At 33.1% G+C, this 15131-nt stretch overlaps 1 protein-coding gene across 1 annotated transcript; it reads left to right on the top strand.

Moving 5' to 3' along the window:
• Positions 1–4331: 4331 nt before the first annotated feature.
• Positions 4332–12924, top strand: LOC142629650 (glutathione S-transferase L3-like). The gene is made up of 10 exons (XM_075803675.1): positions 4332–4532; positions 4649–4723; positions 4822–4882; positions 10264–10350; positions 10444–10542; positions 10631–10736; positions 10815–10891; positions 11114–11221; positions 12454–12534; positions 12654–12924. The coding sequence occupies exons 1-10, from the start codon at positions 4522–4524 to the stop codon at positions 12663–12665; spliced, it is 717 nt and encodes a 238-aa protein (XP_075659790.1). The 5' UTR covers positions 4332–4521; the 3' UTR covers positions 12666–12924.
• Positions 12925–15131: the final 2207 nt, after the last annotated feature.

Below are 15131 nucleotides of genomic sequence, written 5' to 3'. Positions count from 1 at the left end.
TTATCCTTTGGATTTTTTTTTTTTGTTGCTTTTTAATTTCATAGATCAGGACATAAGATTGGAATATTTGGTAGTCTTAATTTCAATGATGGTGAATCTTTTTCCTCTTTTTTTTTTTTAGAAACATAGATTTTGTCTAATTTTTTTTTTATCGGAATATGTTTCATGGATCGCAATATTTTTTTTTTGTTGTTGAGAAACATAGTTTTTTATTTTATTTTATAATTCTTTGTTGTTGTAGATTCTTCAACTATGCTAGGAGATTGTACAATTCAAACAATTCTTGATGATGTGAAGCCTAATGAAGAGGATGGAAGTTGTGTCAAAGCTGTGGAGAATTAGATTTGTTGGATTAATTTAGTAGCGTTTTAACTTCTTGGACTTGTTGGATTAACTTGTTGGTTTGTAATTATCCTAAACTTGTGGGATTTATTTTGTAGCTTTTATTTTTATGTTTAACAGGTGATGATCTTAGCTAGGTGATTTATTTCCCTTAAAAAAAAAAAAAAAAACTGGGTGATTTATTGATTTATGATTTTAGCTATGATTTATGATTAACATGTGATTTATTGATTTATGATTAACAAGTTTGTAATGGTCCTATGATTTGGAATGATTTGGCATTTGGGCCATGGTATAGGGCTTGAATCTAGGCAAATATAATTTTATTTATTTATTGGGCCACGGTTTGGGCCATGAAGTGGCATGGTTGGATGGGGCCTAATGGGACGGGTTTGGGGGTTAAAAAAACTCGTTTATTAAATGGGGCAGGTTCGAGTAACGAAGGCAAGCCTGCGGGCCAGGTTCGGGGATAAATAAACCCGCCCTGAAACCCAACCCATTGCCATTCCTAACGATAATCAAGAAAAAGAAATGAGCCAAGTTCAAGCTTATAAACTATACACTTTCAAGCTTGGTTCATTGTTTTTTTATTCAAATAAGTTTGAGCTCCTTCGCAAAATACTTAATTAAGTTATTCTTCTCCCATACATGGTAAAAACCAGGACAATTTCACCCATTCACAAATCTATACTAATAATTTATAATAACTAAATCATAGTTAAAAATATATTATTTGAGCTAATTAGATAAAATTATTTTTGTTTACGAACTTATAAAAATTAAAATCACTAACTTTGTATTGTTAAATATTATATATAATTGTTACTATAAAATCAACTATTTGTACTATCAATACCCTTTGTAAGCACAATATTGTGAATAAATAGAATTAAGCATAAAATATTTACAAGATGATAGGATATTGTAATGTAGGTAAAAAAATCTGTATATTGTTGCGATAAAATATTCAAGAAATATAGTTAAGTATAACTATTTATCTCTTTCTATGAAAAAAGTATAAGTATTCATCACCAGCAAGTAATGAGAGAGAGAGAGAGAGAGCAATGGAATGTGAAAATTTTTTGGGGAAGAACAATCAATTCATCCCACAAAATGTTGAACAGGAATAAAAAGTTAGATTAAATAAAATTATTTGATCAGATTTTATAGATTTATTTTAATTTTTTATAAGTTTTTTAGGTTATTTAATTACATAATCCATGTGGTATGATTTAATTGGATAAACTAATGTGTGTCGCAGACTTAAGTGTCATTTAATGGACGCATCAACGCGGGCATGAATAGAAGGGCTCTCACTCAAAACAAAACCTAGCGTTTGGGGGTGGATAAAAATTTGAAATTTATGAAGCAAAATCAAAATTACCTTCAATTTCAGGGGTGAAATTTGCAATTGGTCAACAAAAACCTAGTTGTTCTTCCCCAAAAAAATCTTTTTCATAATCCATAGATGTGTTACAATTATGTTTGCTTTTTTCTTTCTTGCCACAAACCTTTTAATCTCCCTAGAAAAATAAAACAAAATTTTCTTAGAAACAAAACACAAACATTCTTTCTTAACAAACAAAAAATCCCTTTGTAGATCTTACCTCGCAAACAGTAGTGGCCACACAATAATCAAGATCAATGATTATCTTAGAGGTAGCCAAAACAGGTTTGGCAACGACAAAGTCCGAAGTTTCTAGTTTCAACAATTACAAATGAAGGTAGCCATAGCAATGATCAAAGCCTCACTTGAAAGTTCGCGAGTTAGATCAGTTTCTCCCGATCACAAATATTAGTCAGATCATGAAGAAGGCGCTCTTGATTGCGAGTGCGTCTTTGAGTTCATCAGCTTCATCACTAGCAAGTAATGTGATCGACCAATGAGAGAGAGAGAGAGAGAGAGAGATTGAAGCAATGGAAGGAAAAAAAGGGGAAGAAAAATCAGTTTTTTTTTTTTTTTAAGTCTTTGAAGTTATTTAATTACATGATCCACATGCCATTATTTAATTTGGCTAATTAGCGCATGTGACAAGCTTAAGAATCACTTAACAAATACACTAGAATTGATATGGGCGGAAGGGCTTCCAATCAAAATGATACCTATAGTCAGAGGACCTGATCAAAATTTTGAAAACTTTAAAAGTAAAATTTAAAAAAACAATAAAATTTAAGGGTGGAATGACCAAATAAGAAAATACCACACATGGTCGAAATTTTCAGCAAAATAGAATTGTTTGCAAACTATTTAGTAGAATACCACCATTTTGGAACTCGATTTTATGAAAATTGAATTTTGTGTAGAACTCGATTTCACAAATATTGAGTTCCAGATTAAAAGGAAATTACACAGAACTCAATTTTATAAATATCGAGTTTCACGTGGTATTTTTTATTGAGAAAAGTCACATCACGTATCATTTTTTATGCATGAAACTTGATATTGTTGAACTCAATTTTTCACAAAATCGAGTTAAAAAAAAAAAAGGTATTCTGCTACATAGTTTGTAAATAGTGTTATTTTGCTGAAAATTTTGAAAATATGTGCGCTCTGTTTGTTTTGCTGGAAAACTTTCTGTAAAGATAGTTTTCCACATTTTTCAGTGTTTGGTAGCACAAAAAAAAACTGGTCAACGGAAAACTATCTTTAGTCAATGGAAAATCCTAATAAAAATAAGGCTTATTTTTTATTGCTTGTTTTCCAAAAAAAATTTTTGGAAAACAATCTCTATCTCACAGTACGCTCTCTCACTCTCACTCTTTCTCTTTTCCCTTTTCTTTTTCTTTCCTCACACCCTCACGATCACTCACTCTGGTCTCTCCTCTTCCATAGATCTCTCTCCCTCACTCTCTCTCCATATTTTTCTTCCCCTTTATAACACAGTTCTTTGAGTAGATTTTTTTTCCCTCATTGCTCAGTAATTATTTCATTCCTTTCTACCAACTTGCAAAAGAGAACATATTTGCAGCGGTAAATATTCATTCCTCTCTACCAAAATCTCAATTCTTTACTTTGAATTTCAAACTTGATTTTATTTTTTTCTCTAAGAAACTTTTGGTTTGATGGATTCCATGTATAAGTTTTTTTTTGCACATAAAAGTGCTAAAAAAATATATAAAAAATAAAAAAGAAGAATGAATGAAGTAAAAGATGAAAATTTTAAATATAGTGCCTATATGGCTCTAAATTACTTTTACATAGCATAATCTTTTTTGTTGATAGATACATTATACAGATATTATGTAGTGATGATATATTATGTAGATACATTATATAAATACATAATTTTGAGTAATATTAAAGACTTTTGGTTGACCATAGTAGACAATTAGTGTACTAGCAAAAAGAATAGATAATGAAAAGTTATTGTTATTTTGTACTTATTAAAGATGTATTTTCCTGTCAATTTTATGTATATAGACAAATGGTTAATATATATATATATGTGTGTGTGTGTGTGTGTGTGTGGATGTTCCTGTCCATATATATAAGTAAAATAAATGGTAGAGATCATGAAAATTTGACAACTAATTTTTATTGTATCTATTGTCAAAATTTTAGTATGAAAACCAAATTCATCCTTGGTTTTTTTTTTTAAGATTGATTACATTAGTTAGTTTACATAATAGGCATGTTTTAAATTACACAAGAAATATAAAAAAATAAAATAAAAAATAAAAAAAATTTTATACCAAACACCAGAAAACATTCTCAAGGTCGTTATCAAACACTGGAAAATAATGTAGTTTTCTAAAAAATGCTCTTTGAAAAATGAACCATTTTTCAGAAAATATTGATGCTGAAACAAACAGAGCGGTGATATTTGGCCATTTTGGCCTGGTGGAATTTGCAATTAGTGAAGAATGGTTTCTTTGGCACCAACGCGCACGCCCTCTCAAGCCCGTACTTAGAAAATATTGAAAGTTTCAAAAACCCTTAAAAATAATCACATCAAACGGGTAAAGAGTCCACAACCTTATCATGAACCTGCCCTCAATTCCAGCATCTGGACATTCATCTCTTTCTTTCTCCCACGTGGCCAGTCACATTTCGATTACTGTCAGAGAAGTTTCTATATAAAGGGTAGACAACTAGACATAGACGACAGTGATCATCAGATTATAAACAACAGAAGCAGAGGACCTCTTAAAACAACAACAACAAAAAAAACATCATCAATGGCTGCTGCGTAAGTTCACCACAAATTTTCCATTTCTCAGTTGCTGTTTTGTTTCCCCATTTGGGGTTCTCTGAATTTTGTGGCAAGACTAAGATTGTTTAATAGTGTTGTTACGTGTTGTGTAGGACCGTGAACGAGCATCTTCCGACAGCTTTGGATGCCACTTCTGAACCACCTCCTCTATTTGATGGAACTACAAGGTTTACTCTTCTCTCCCTTTTTGTTAATTCGTTTTTATTGTTTAGGATGCTAAAATGGACTTGGACCTGTTTGTGTTTTTTTGTTTTTTCTTACAAAGGTTGTACATCTCTTACACATGCCCATTTGCACAGCGTGTGTGGATCACCAGGAACTATAAGGTTATTTTCATGACTTTTTGTCCTCTTTGTTCTCATTTCTTAATTCGTTTAGTAGCTTCTAATTTCAGTAGCAAGATAGATCCTACAGCTATTGTGGGATCATATTATCAGAAACAGAATGAAGAAATTCTGTATATATTATTAATTAGTAAAATCAAGATTACATTCTCTTATATACAACACAAAGCAAGCCTAACCAACTAAAATACAACTAACAAACTAAAAAACTAACTCTTACACGTGAGTATGAAACAGTAACTAACACTCCCACGTGTAATCACTTACAAAGTAAATAATCACTGAGCTACAGGTCGTATTCACATTACAAGCAGAAAGCTAATGTCGTTTATGCAGCTGTTACAGTGTTTGTTGATTCTGAACTAGCTTCATCTACTGCTCTTGCTTCTCCCGTGTTCAACACTTTGATACTCCCCTTAAGAGCAGCTGGTGTGTGTATGTTTATCATCCCCATCTTGCCAACAAGAGTAGTGAACTGATTGTAGCCCAATGCCTTGGTAAGCATGTCTGCTAATTGGCAGTGAGTTCTCACATGGTTTAGCTTGATAAGCCTCTCCAAAACCTTGTCCCTGACTACATGGCAGTCTATCTCAATGTGCTTTGTCCTCTCATGGAAAATAGGATTAGAACCAATATGTAATGTAGCCTAACTGTCACAAAACAGCAATGCCTCTTTATCATGTTTAACTCCAATGTCTTTGAGGAAGTATAAAATCCATACAATTTCACATGTAGCAACTGCCATGGCCCTATACCCAGCCTCTGCTGAAGACCTAGAAACCGTGGACTACTTCTTAGACTTCCAAGACACTAAGGAGTCTCCAATGAAGATGCTATACCCTGTCACAGACTTCCTTGTGTCTGAACAAGAGGCCCAATCAGCATTTGCAAACCCCTTCAAATGTAAATCTGTTTTGGAAGAGTACATAAGACCCTTTACCGATTCATTCTTCAAATATTGCAAGATTCTATAAGTTGCATCCAGATGTGGCTTTCTAGGTTTAGACATGTATTGGCTGAGCTTATGGACAACAAAAGTGATGTCTGGTCTTGTAATTGTTAAGTACAATAATCTACCTATCAATCTTCTGTAGCTGCTAGGATCTTTGAGTTCTTCCCCTTCCAATTTACTCAACTTGAGACTTTGTTCCATAGGTGTCTTAGCTGATTTACATCCTAGCATGTCAGCATCATTAAGTACTTCAAGAGTGTACTTTCTTTGACAAAGGGCAATACCTTTGTCTGATCTAGCAACCTCTAGCCCAAGAAAGTACTTCAAGTCACCTAAATCTTTGAGCTTAAACTCGTCATCTAACATAAGCTTGAATCTGTCTATTTCAGCTTTATCATTACAAGCAATTAAGACATCCTCTACATATATCAAAAGAACCATAAAAACATCACATTGTCTTCTAGTAAATAAAGAGTAGTCAACTTTGGAGTGAATGAAGCCAAGCTGAATCAAGGTTCTAGAAAATTTGGCAAACCATTGCCTAGAGGCCTGTTTAAGTCCATATAGAGACTAATTCAGCCTACAAACCACCTCCCCCTGGCTATGAAACACCTATGGAAGAGCCATATAGACCTCCTCATCCAAGTCACCATGTAGAAATGCATTATTCACATCTAATTGACTAAAAAACCAGCCCCGAATTGCAGCCACAGCAAGGAGCACTTTAACAGAAACCATTTTGGTCATAGGGGAAAAAGTCTTAAAATAGTCCACAGCCTTATACTTAATTTTATACACCCATTTACACCCTATAGGTTGCTTACCAGCAGGTAAAGGGGTCAAGGTCCATGTGTGATTTGCCTCAAGGGTAGCTATTTCAAAAGCCATGGCTTGTTGCCACTTGGGATTAGAAGCAACTTGGTAGTAATAGGTAGGTTCAACAAGGGAAGAAATGGAACAACAAAAAGATTTGTAGGAATGAGAGAGGTGTTGATAAGAAAGATGTCAAGAGAGTGGATGAGAAGTACCTGATTGGGATGGAGAGGCAGCAAGAACAGAAGACACCTGGTTGCAGTGATAAGCTTGTAAGTAAGAAGGTTGTTTGACATTCCTAGAAGACCTTCTAAGAGGGATTGGATCAACAATAGGGTCAGGGGGTTCAGCGGGAACCTCATCAAGCAGGTCATTATCAAAAGAATGATGAACATGGATGAAGGAATCATGAGGCATAGCAGAGGTGGATTTAGATGGAAGAACAGGATCAAAAATAGGATTAATGGCAGGGACACAAGGCAAAGGTAAGGAAATGGATGGAGGGGGATGTTGAACAGAACCACAAGAACCTAAAGCAAATGGAAAAACATTTTCATGAAAAATGACATCCCTCGAAACAAAGACAGTATGAGAGTCCAGGTCAAAGACCTTATAGCCTCTAACATTAAAAGGAAAGCCAAGAAAAACACATTTCCTAGCCCTTGGAGAAAATTTATTTCTGGTATGAGAGATTGTGGATGCAAAACATAAGCAACCAAAAACTTTGAGGAGGGAATAATCTGGTACCTTGTGAAAAAGGAGTTCAAAAGGTGTTTTATCATGCAACAAAGGGGAAAGAAGCCTATTAATGAGATAGGCAGCATGCAAAACACAATCACCCCAAAATTTAATGGGAAAATGGGATTGAATTTGCAAAGCTCTAGCAATGCAAAGAAGGTGCTGATGTTTCCTTTCCACAACAGAATTTTTTTGTGGAGTGTAAACACAGCTAAGTTGATGAATTATTCCATGAGAATTAAAAAAATCAAACATGGCAAACTCCTTAGCATTATCAGTTCTATCTGCTTTGATGGTAAGGCCAAATTGTGTATGAACCATAGTATAGAAAGAAGAAAACAATTGCCTAACTTCAGATTTACTTCATTAAAAATAACCATGTTGCTCTAGTAGCATCATCCACAACAGTTAAAAAATACTTGAACCCATCTAAAGTAGGAGTAGAATAAGGTCCCCATACATCCATATGGACCAAATCAAAGGCACAAGAATTGATTTTATTATGAAAAGGAAAAGGTAATCTCTTAAGTTTTGCCATAGGGCAGATTTGACAATGTTTATTACATGAGGATTTCAAAGAAGGAATTACATGAGACAAAGTGTTGAGTTTAACATCAGATGGATGGCCTAATCTAACATGCCAAATGGAAGAAGTTTGAGAAGATACAGGAGTTGAAGTAGCTTCAGTGAAGTGACCAACAACATCATTGATGTTGTGAGTAGCTAAGAAATCAGTAAGCTTGGAGCTAGAAGGTTGTTGAAGGCTGTCTGTTTGCAACAGGTATAGACCATAAAGTGCCTTGCCTACCCCAATCGTTTTCCAGGAAGTGAGGTCCTGAATAAAACAGTAAGCAGATAGAAAAACACAACAATATGGTTGAGATTTTGTCAAAGAACTGATAGACAAAAGATTAAAGGAAAAGGATGGAACACAAAGGACATTGTTAAGAATAAGAGAAGAAGAAAGAACAACAGTCCCAATGTTACTTGAGCTGCTTCCCCATTAGGCAATTGAACCAAAGACTTTTTAATAGCTGTGATTGAGGTTAACAAATCAATAGAACATACAAAGTGATCAGTGGCACCAGTGTCCAACACCCAAGTATTACCACTATAAGCCCTCCTATTCACCACTTGTGCAGCAAAAATACTATGGGAGAAATCCATACCTGCCATTGCCACATTGGCAGAGGTGCAAGAAGAAGATGCATTGGACAGTGGACTATCTGTAGCATGAGATGTTAATGCCAGAGAAGAATTTGATGCACCAAACAAAGCTAAAAGCTATTGACATTGCTCAGGAGTGAATGCAGAAGACTGATGCATTGGAGAAGCAATTTCTAATCTTGGACTGGAAGAAACTTGGTGTGCCATAATAGGTTTATTCTTGAACTTAAACCTTAGAGGAAACCCATGTAGCTTATAGCATTTGTCCACAGTGTGACCAGTCTTACCACAGTGAGTACATACAGGTCTATTCTTACTCTTCCCACTAGAATTAGCAAGATTGAAACCATGAGTGACCTGATCAGTGGACATCTTGGCAGCTAAAGCAGTAGAATCAACTTTAACCACAGAAGCATTTGGGGTTGATCTCTGGGTTTCTTCTTGAATTAATAAAGAATAAACTTTGCTAAGAGATGGAATAGGATCCATGAGCAACACCTGAGTTCTAACTTGGGAAAAAGAGTCATTCACCCCCATTAAGAACTTCATGACAAATTCTTTAACTTGCAATTCAATAAGCCTTTTGTTGATATTACACACACACTTCCCACAGGTGCAAGAAGGGAAAGGACTAAGGTTTTGTAACTGATCCCAAAAGACTTTCAATTGAGTAAAGAAATCCGTAATGTTCATCTCACCTTGATGTAATTCTGCAATTTCCTTTTGAAGATTGAATACCCTTGGTCCATTGGTTTGAGCAAACCGATTCTTCAAGTCATTCCAGATTTCAAGAGCAGTATCTTCATAGATGATGCTTGCTTGAAGCTTCGAAGAGACTGAATTTGCTAACCAAGTTCCCACCATGTTGTCACATCTAATCCATGCTTGCACATATGATGGAGAAGAAATCAATGGTGATGAGAGAGTTAGGGTTCCATCAATGAATCCCAACTTGTTCTTGGTGAGCAAAGCCTTTCTCACAGCTCGAGCCCAAGCTAAGTAGTTTTCTCCACCGATCAAAGGCTGTGTAACAAGCACTAAACTTGGACTCTCAGCATGATGCAAGAACAGGAGATCATCCATTGGTGATTCTTGCGAAGACGAAGATGGATTTTCTAGTACAGAACCATTAGCGGAATTGGTTGTAGTCGTGGTTGTAGCAGCGAAAGCCATTGTTAACAAAGAAAGAGAATTTTCTCAGAAGCAGAGTGTTTTCTCGAGAAAATTGAATAAGGAATTGAATGATTGAAAGAAAAGCAAAACCCTAGAAAATTTTGGGAATTTGCTCTGATGCCATATCAGAAACAGAATGAAGAAATTCTGTATATATTATTAATTAGTAAAATCAAGATTACATTCTCTTATATACAACACAAAGCAAGCCTAACCAACTAAAATACAACTAACAGACTCAAAAACTAACTCTTACACGTGAGTATGAAACAGTAACTAACACTCCCACGTGTAATCACTTACAAAGTAAATAATCACTAAGCTACAGGTCGTATTCACATTACAAACAGAAAGCTAATATCGTTTATGCAGCTGTTACAGTGTTTGTTGATTCTAAACTAGCTTCACCTACTGCTCTTGCTTCTCCCCTGTGTTCAACACTCTGATACACATGTCCTTTTTCTTTTCTAGGGATTGTTTTGCACTTAATATTTATGTTGCTAAATAGTTTGAGCTGCAGGGATTACATGACAACATTAAATTAGTTCCTATTAACCTTCAGAACAGGCCTGCTTGGTACAAAGAGAAAGTTTACCATGAAAACAAGGTGATATTTTTAAACAAAATATGCCTATCTAATGCATAATTGATTGGGCTGTTTCATTTTCTTGATTGACCAACAATATCTTGAAATGAACAGGTACCCGCATTGGAACACAATGGCAAAATCATTGGGGAGAGCCTTGATTTGATTAGATATGTCGACATCAACTTTGAAGGGCCTTCTCTTCGCCCCGATGTAAGATTTGCATAACTCATTGTGCCCTTCTTAAAAGCTGTCTACCTCTCTATTGAAATTTGACTAAATTTATGATGTGACTGTATAGGATCTTGCTAAAAAAGAGTTTGCTCATGAAGAATTATTACCCTACATTGATACCTTCAACAAGACAGTGTACACATCGTTCAAAGGAGACGCAGTTAAAGAAGCTAGTAAGCTTTAAAATTTGCTGCCTCTTGACACCATTTTGTATAGAATCTGGGCTTACTAAAACCTTAAACTTGAATCAGGTCCTGCTTTTGACCATCTGGAGAATGCTCTTCACAAGTTTGATGATGGGCCTTTCTTCCTTGGTCAATTCAGTTTGGTAAGTTGACTTCTCAACTATGTCATTTTTATCTTTCGTTGGTGCTGTGTTGCATGCCTTTTGTTTATTTACTGACCTTGGTACATTCTCGATAAACACAGTAAAGATTCAGAATTTATTTGCCCAATACTAAAGAGTAAATTAAGACAGATTATTTAGCTTTATATATGGGAAGTGGAAAGCAGTAATATTGATTATTGAGTGAAAATTTGTGATCTTCAGGTGGACATAGCTTACATCCCGTTTGTTGAAAGATTCCAAATCTTCTTTTCAGCTATGTGGAATTATGACATCACCACAGGAAGGCCTAAACTTGCTAAATGGATCGAGGTAACTTAAAACACATATGAGGTTTAGTGACAATTGTGAGTTCTAATTGTCTTAGCTAGATATGCAAATTATAAGATTAATAATCTCCCCCATTTGATTTCTTTTTTCTTTTTCTTTTTTTGAGAAAAAGTTTTAACATATGGTGTCCGCTCCTGATGATAGCTCTTTATCATCAAACTAATACACCAATTAGTTTTTTGTGTAGGCGGAAATTGAACCCCAGATCTCTTATTCATCCATCAGAGACTTTACCAGTTGAACTAGTCGGAACCTACTCTCCCCCATTTGATTAATAGCCAATTTTTTAATTCAACATTATATCTTTACGGTGGGGCATACAATGTAAATGCCATATCTATATTTTACATTCTCTAATGTACTAGAATTCTTGTTTAATAGTAAATAGTAAGTTACCTATGACTAATATTGTAATATTTTATATAAGATGGTTTTGGAGAATGTTATACATGTATTATAGAATAATTTTTATATATAAAACTTTATTAATAATGAGTTTATCATAAAAAAAACAATAATTATAAATTGCACACACATATTCATTATAATTATTCAATTAAAGTAATAAAGAAAAAAAAAACTTTGGAAGAATATTGTAGAATAAAAATTGATATAAAATGTGTCTTTCTATTTCTCCTTAATTCTAAAACAAAATATACATCCCAAACACTCACAGGTAATTACATCATTTATAAAACCCACAATCTATAACGTTCAACCTTAACATCAAAATTGTAATTGTTGTTGTCGCTCAATATAAAATGCAAAGCCTTCCTTCTTTAGTTGTAGCTAACTCATATGAGTTAAGATTAGATGAGACAACAATGCTAGAGTTAGGTAGGTGTCATCAAAAAATTGAAAGTAATTAAATGATATCATTTTTTGTCTATATATATTTGACATGGAATAGCATCATGGGTTATAACATTATAGATAGGTATATATAAAAAGGAAGTTGCTAGAGGTAAAAATAGTAAATTAAAAATGCAAAGAGTTTTGTGTATATTTGTGAGGGATGAAAATTCTTGAAACATTAAATCCAAGGATACAAAAAATATTTATTTTTTATTTAGGAAAGTCTTAAAATATTGAACCAAATGAAACAAAAAATCAACATATACTTTTTTTTTTTTTTTTATCTTTGACGTAGCACTTAATAATATTTCAATTCTCTGATATTGATTGATTGATTATTCATGTCAACCCTTGTGCAGGAGTTAAACAAGATTGATGCTTATAAGTCAACGAAGGCGGATCCCAAAGTGATTGTTGAAACATTCAAGGCCCGATTTTTGGTACTAACCATTTAGTACATGCAAATGGAATTATGAATTTTATTTCGTTTAATACTCTTAATTATTTTCCTCAAACGTCATTTTTTCTGATCACTCTTTTATCTAATTTTCTTTCTAAGGCTCAGCACTGAACATTTCACAGTTCCTTTGGACAAGTGGTGGTCTGCCTTTATGAAATGTTTCTTGGTGTATAAACGATGTCTTATGTGTGTACGTACTAGTTGAAGACGTGGGCAGCGAGTCTTCAGCATATACGAATTGCTTAAATAAATAGTACTATGGTTCGGTACTGTACTAAAATTTTAACCAGAAAAATATGTATTGTACTAAAAGGATATTGTTTACATATATTAATTGGGATCAAGTTAGCTATCATGTAATTGTTAATTCTTCTACGATCATGCATTTTGTTTTGTACATTATCACAACTTGCACGTGTCGACTTATGTTCAGATCAAAGTAATCAAATTACCACTTGACATTTGCAAGTTGTGGTAAGGTGTGTGTCTTTATACTTTCTTAATTAATATTATACAACATAATAATTTTTATTGAGATGATATTTTGGAAATCCCACCATTAATGCATAACCAGAAATTGCTAGTAAGTTGACCAAAATGGTAATATCAAGTTGTGCGCAGTTCACAAAATACATTAGAACACCGATTGCGTTAAGTTATCTTAAGGGCGAAAATTGTCAATCTTTACATCAATTGACTGGACTGCAAATGGAGTGCTCAAAGCATGAGCTTTCTTTACACCGATTGCACATTACTTCAAAACATTTTTTTGTGTACGGACTCATGAATAAGAATTCCATTTGAAAGATTTTCAATTTAATGGTCAAGACAACTTACAACTTTCATTGTGATATGCTCTCCAAAGAGCAACTCCTCTCAAAATCTCAAAAAATGGTGCTAAGTTGAAATCTCATTCCAACTAAGGATTTTTTTGTTCAAGAGGATCCAAATTTCTTTTTACAAAGATCTTTCTTTCGTTTCTCAAAAAAAAAAAAAAAAAAAAAAAAGATCTTTCTTTCATCTCAAACACATTCTTTAAAAAAAGTGGAGGTATTTGTGAGTTCTTATAGAGCTCTTAATAGATTTAATTTGTTAACATATACTGCAACAATAGAAATCTATATTGAATTTTTAATAAATTAGCTTGTAATCCTATGCATACACATGGATACATTTTAAAAATGAGTCATAAATATATACATATTAATTCCTGCCTAAGTTGATTGCTATTGGTAGTCATTTTTATGTTTTTGTCAACTTTGTAAAAGCCTTTCAAGGATTTTATTTGATAGAGTATGCTAATTTTACAATGGATGGAACTATTAAATTAATAATACGATTTTTTTCTCCAAAAAAAAAAAAACACATGATTGCCATAAATAAAGGTCTTTCAAAATTAATAAAACCACCAAATTCCAAAGCAATGGATGAATACTAGTTTTATATATAGAGTTAGATATATGATTATGTTTTTTATGGTTTTATTTTTATTTTTATTTTTATTGAACTCCTCATTTTCTACACTAAATTATCTCACTTGACATAAAAATTTAAAAGCTTAGATTAGATGAGACACATGGCGCAAAATTAAACTTTAATTGAATTCCAATTTGAAATCTAATTGAATTTTCTCTCAACTTTGGCACTATATATTTTCACTAAGAGGATTGTGCCACATGCATCAAGCTTGTTAAACGTATATTGACCTTTTTAACTTGATTAGAATGCGTGTTTTGAGATTTTGAATTATATATTTCAGATATTTTATATCTTTAGGGATCTTTATGTGTGTGTATATATATATATCATTAGTTAATGATCTATATAAATATTTTGTAATCACAAATCCAACTTTTTTAGTAACTAACAAGCTAACACTAAAAACTGAATATAATTGAGTCCATTATAGGAGAATATAACTCTAATCAATACCATATCTTTATGAGAAACTTTAAGCGAAACTTTATGCTACAAGTCGTGCTTTATATCTCACAATTTTATAATTTACATTACATTTTTGTATAAATTATAAGAATTTTATAATTTACATTACATTCTTGCATAAATTATAAGAATAAATTGTCTCATTTGATAACGTGTCCATTTGATAACTTTATATATGTTATGGTTTAATAAAATGTTATATGTCTTTAAAATATTAGTTAATGAAGAAGTAAGTGTTCTAAGTAACTCCCCAACTTTAATGGGCAAGTGGAGGTTATGGATACAAGGAATTTGGTCCTCTTTCTACCTATAAAAGAGACATTCAGCTACCCCATCACAGACATTGAATAGTTAAAGAGAAAAGAGGGTCAAGAGAGAGAAACCAATTCTATAATAATTAAGTACCTTTTGTACTAAACCTTGATCTTAAGAAAATTTCAACAATGGATCAAGGTAAGCTTTATAATTAATTTGTGTAGTTGTGAAATTATGATAATTCAAAAACACAAGCTCTGATACCACATGTAAAAATGTTTTCTTCATGTTCTTAGATTATAAACAACCATAATATAAATTCTAGGATCTTGAATTATCATGATTTCACAACTACACAAATTATAATAAAGCTTACCT

This window comes from Castanea sativa, chromosome 3 (genome assembly GCF_040712315.1).
Source record: "Castanea sativa cultivar Marrone di Chiusa Pesio chromosome 3, ASM4071231v1".
Lineage (NCBI taxonomy): Eukaryota > Viridiplantae > Streptophyta > Magnoliopsida > Fagales > Fagaceae > Castanea > Castanea sativa.
This window is presented reverse-complemented; position numbering and strand designations above follow the sequence as displayed.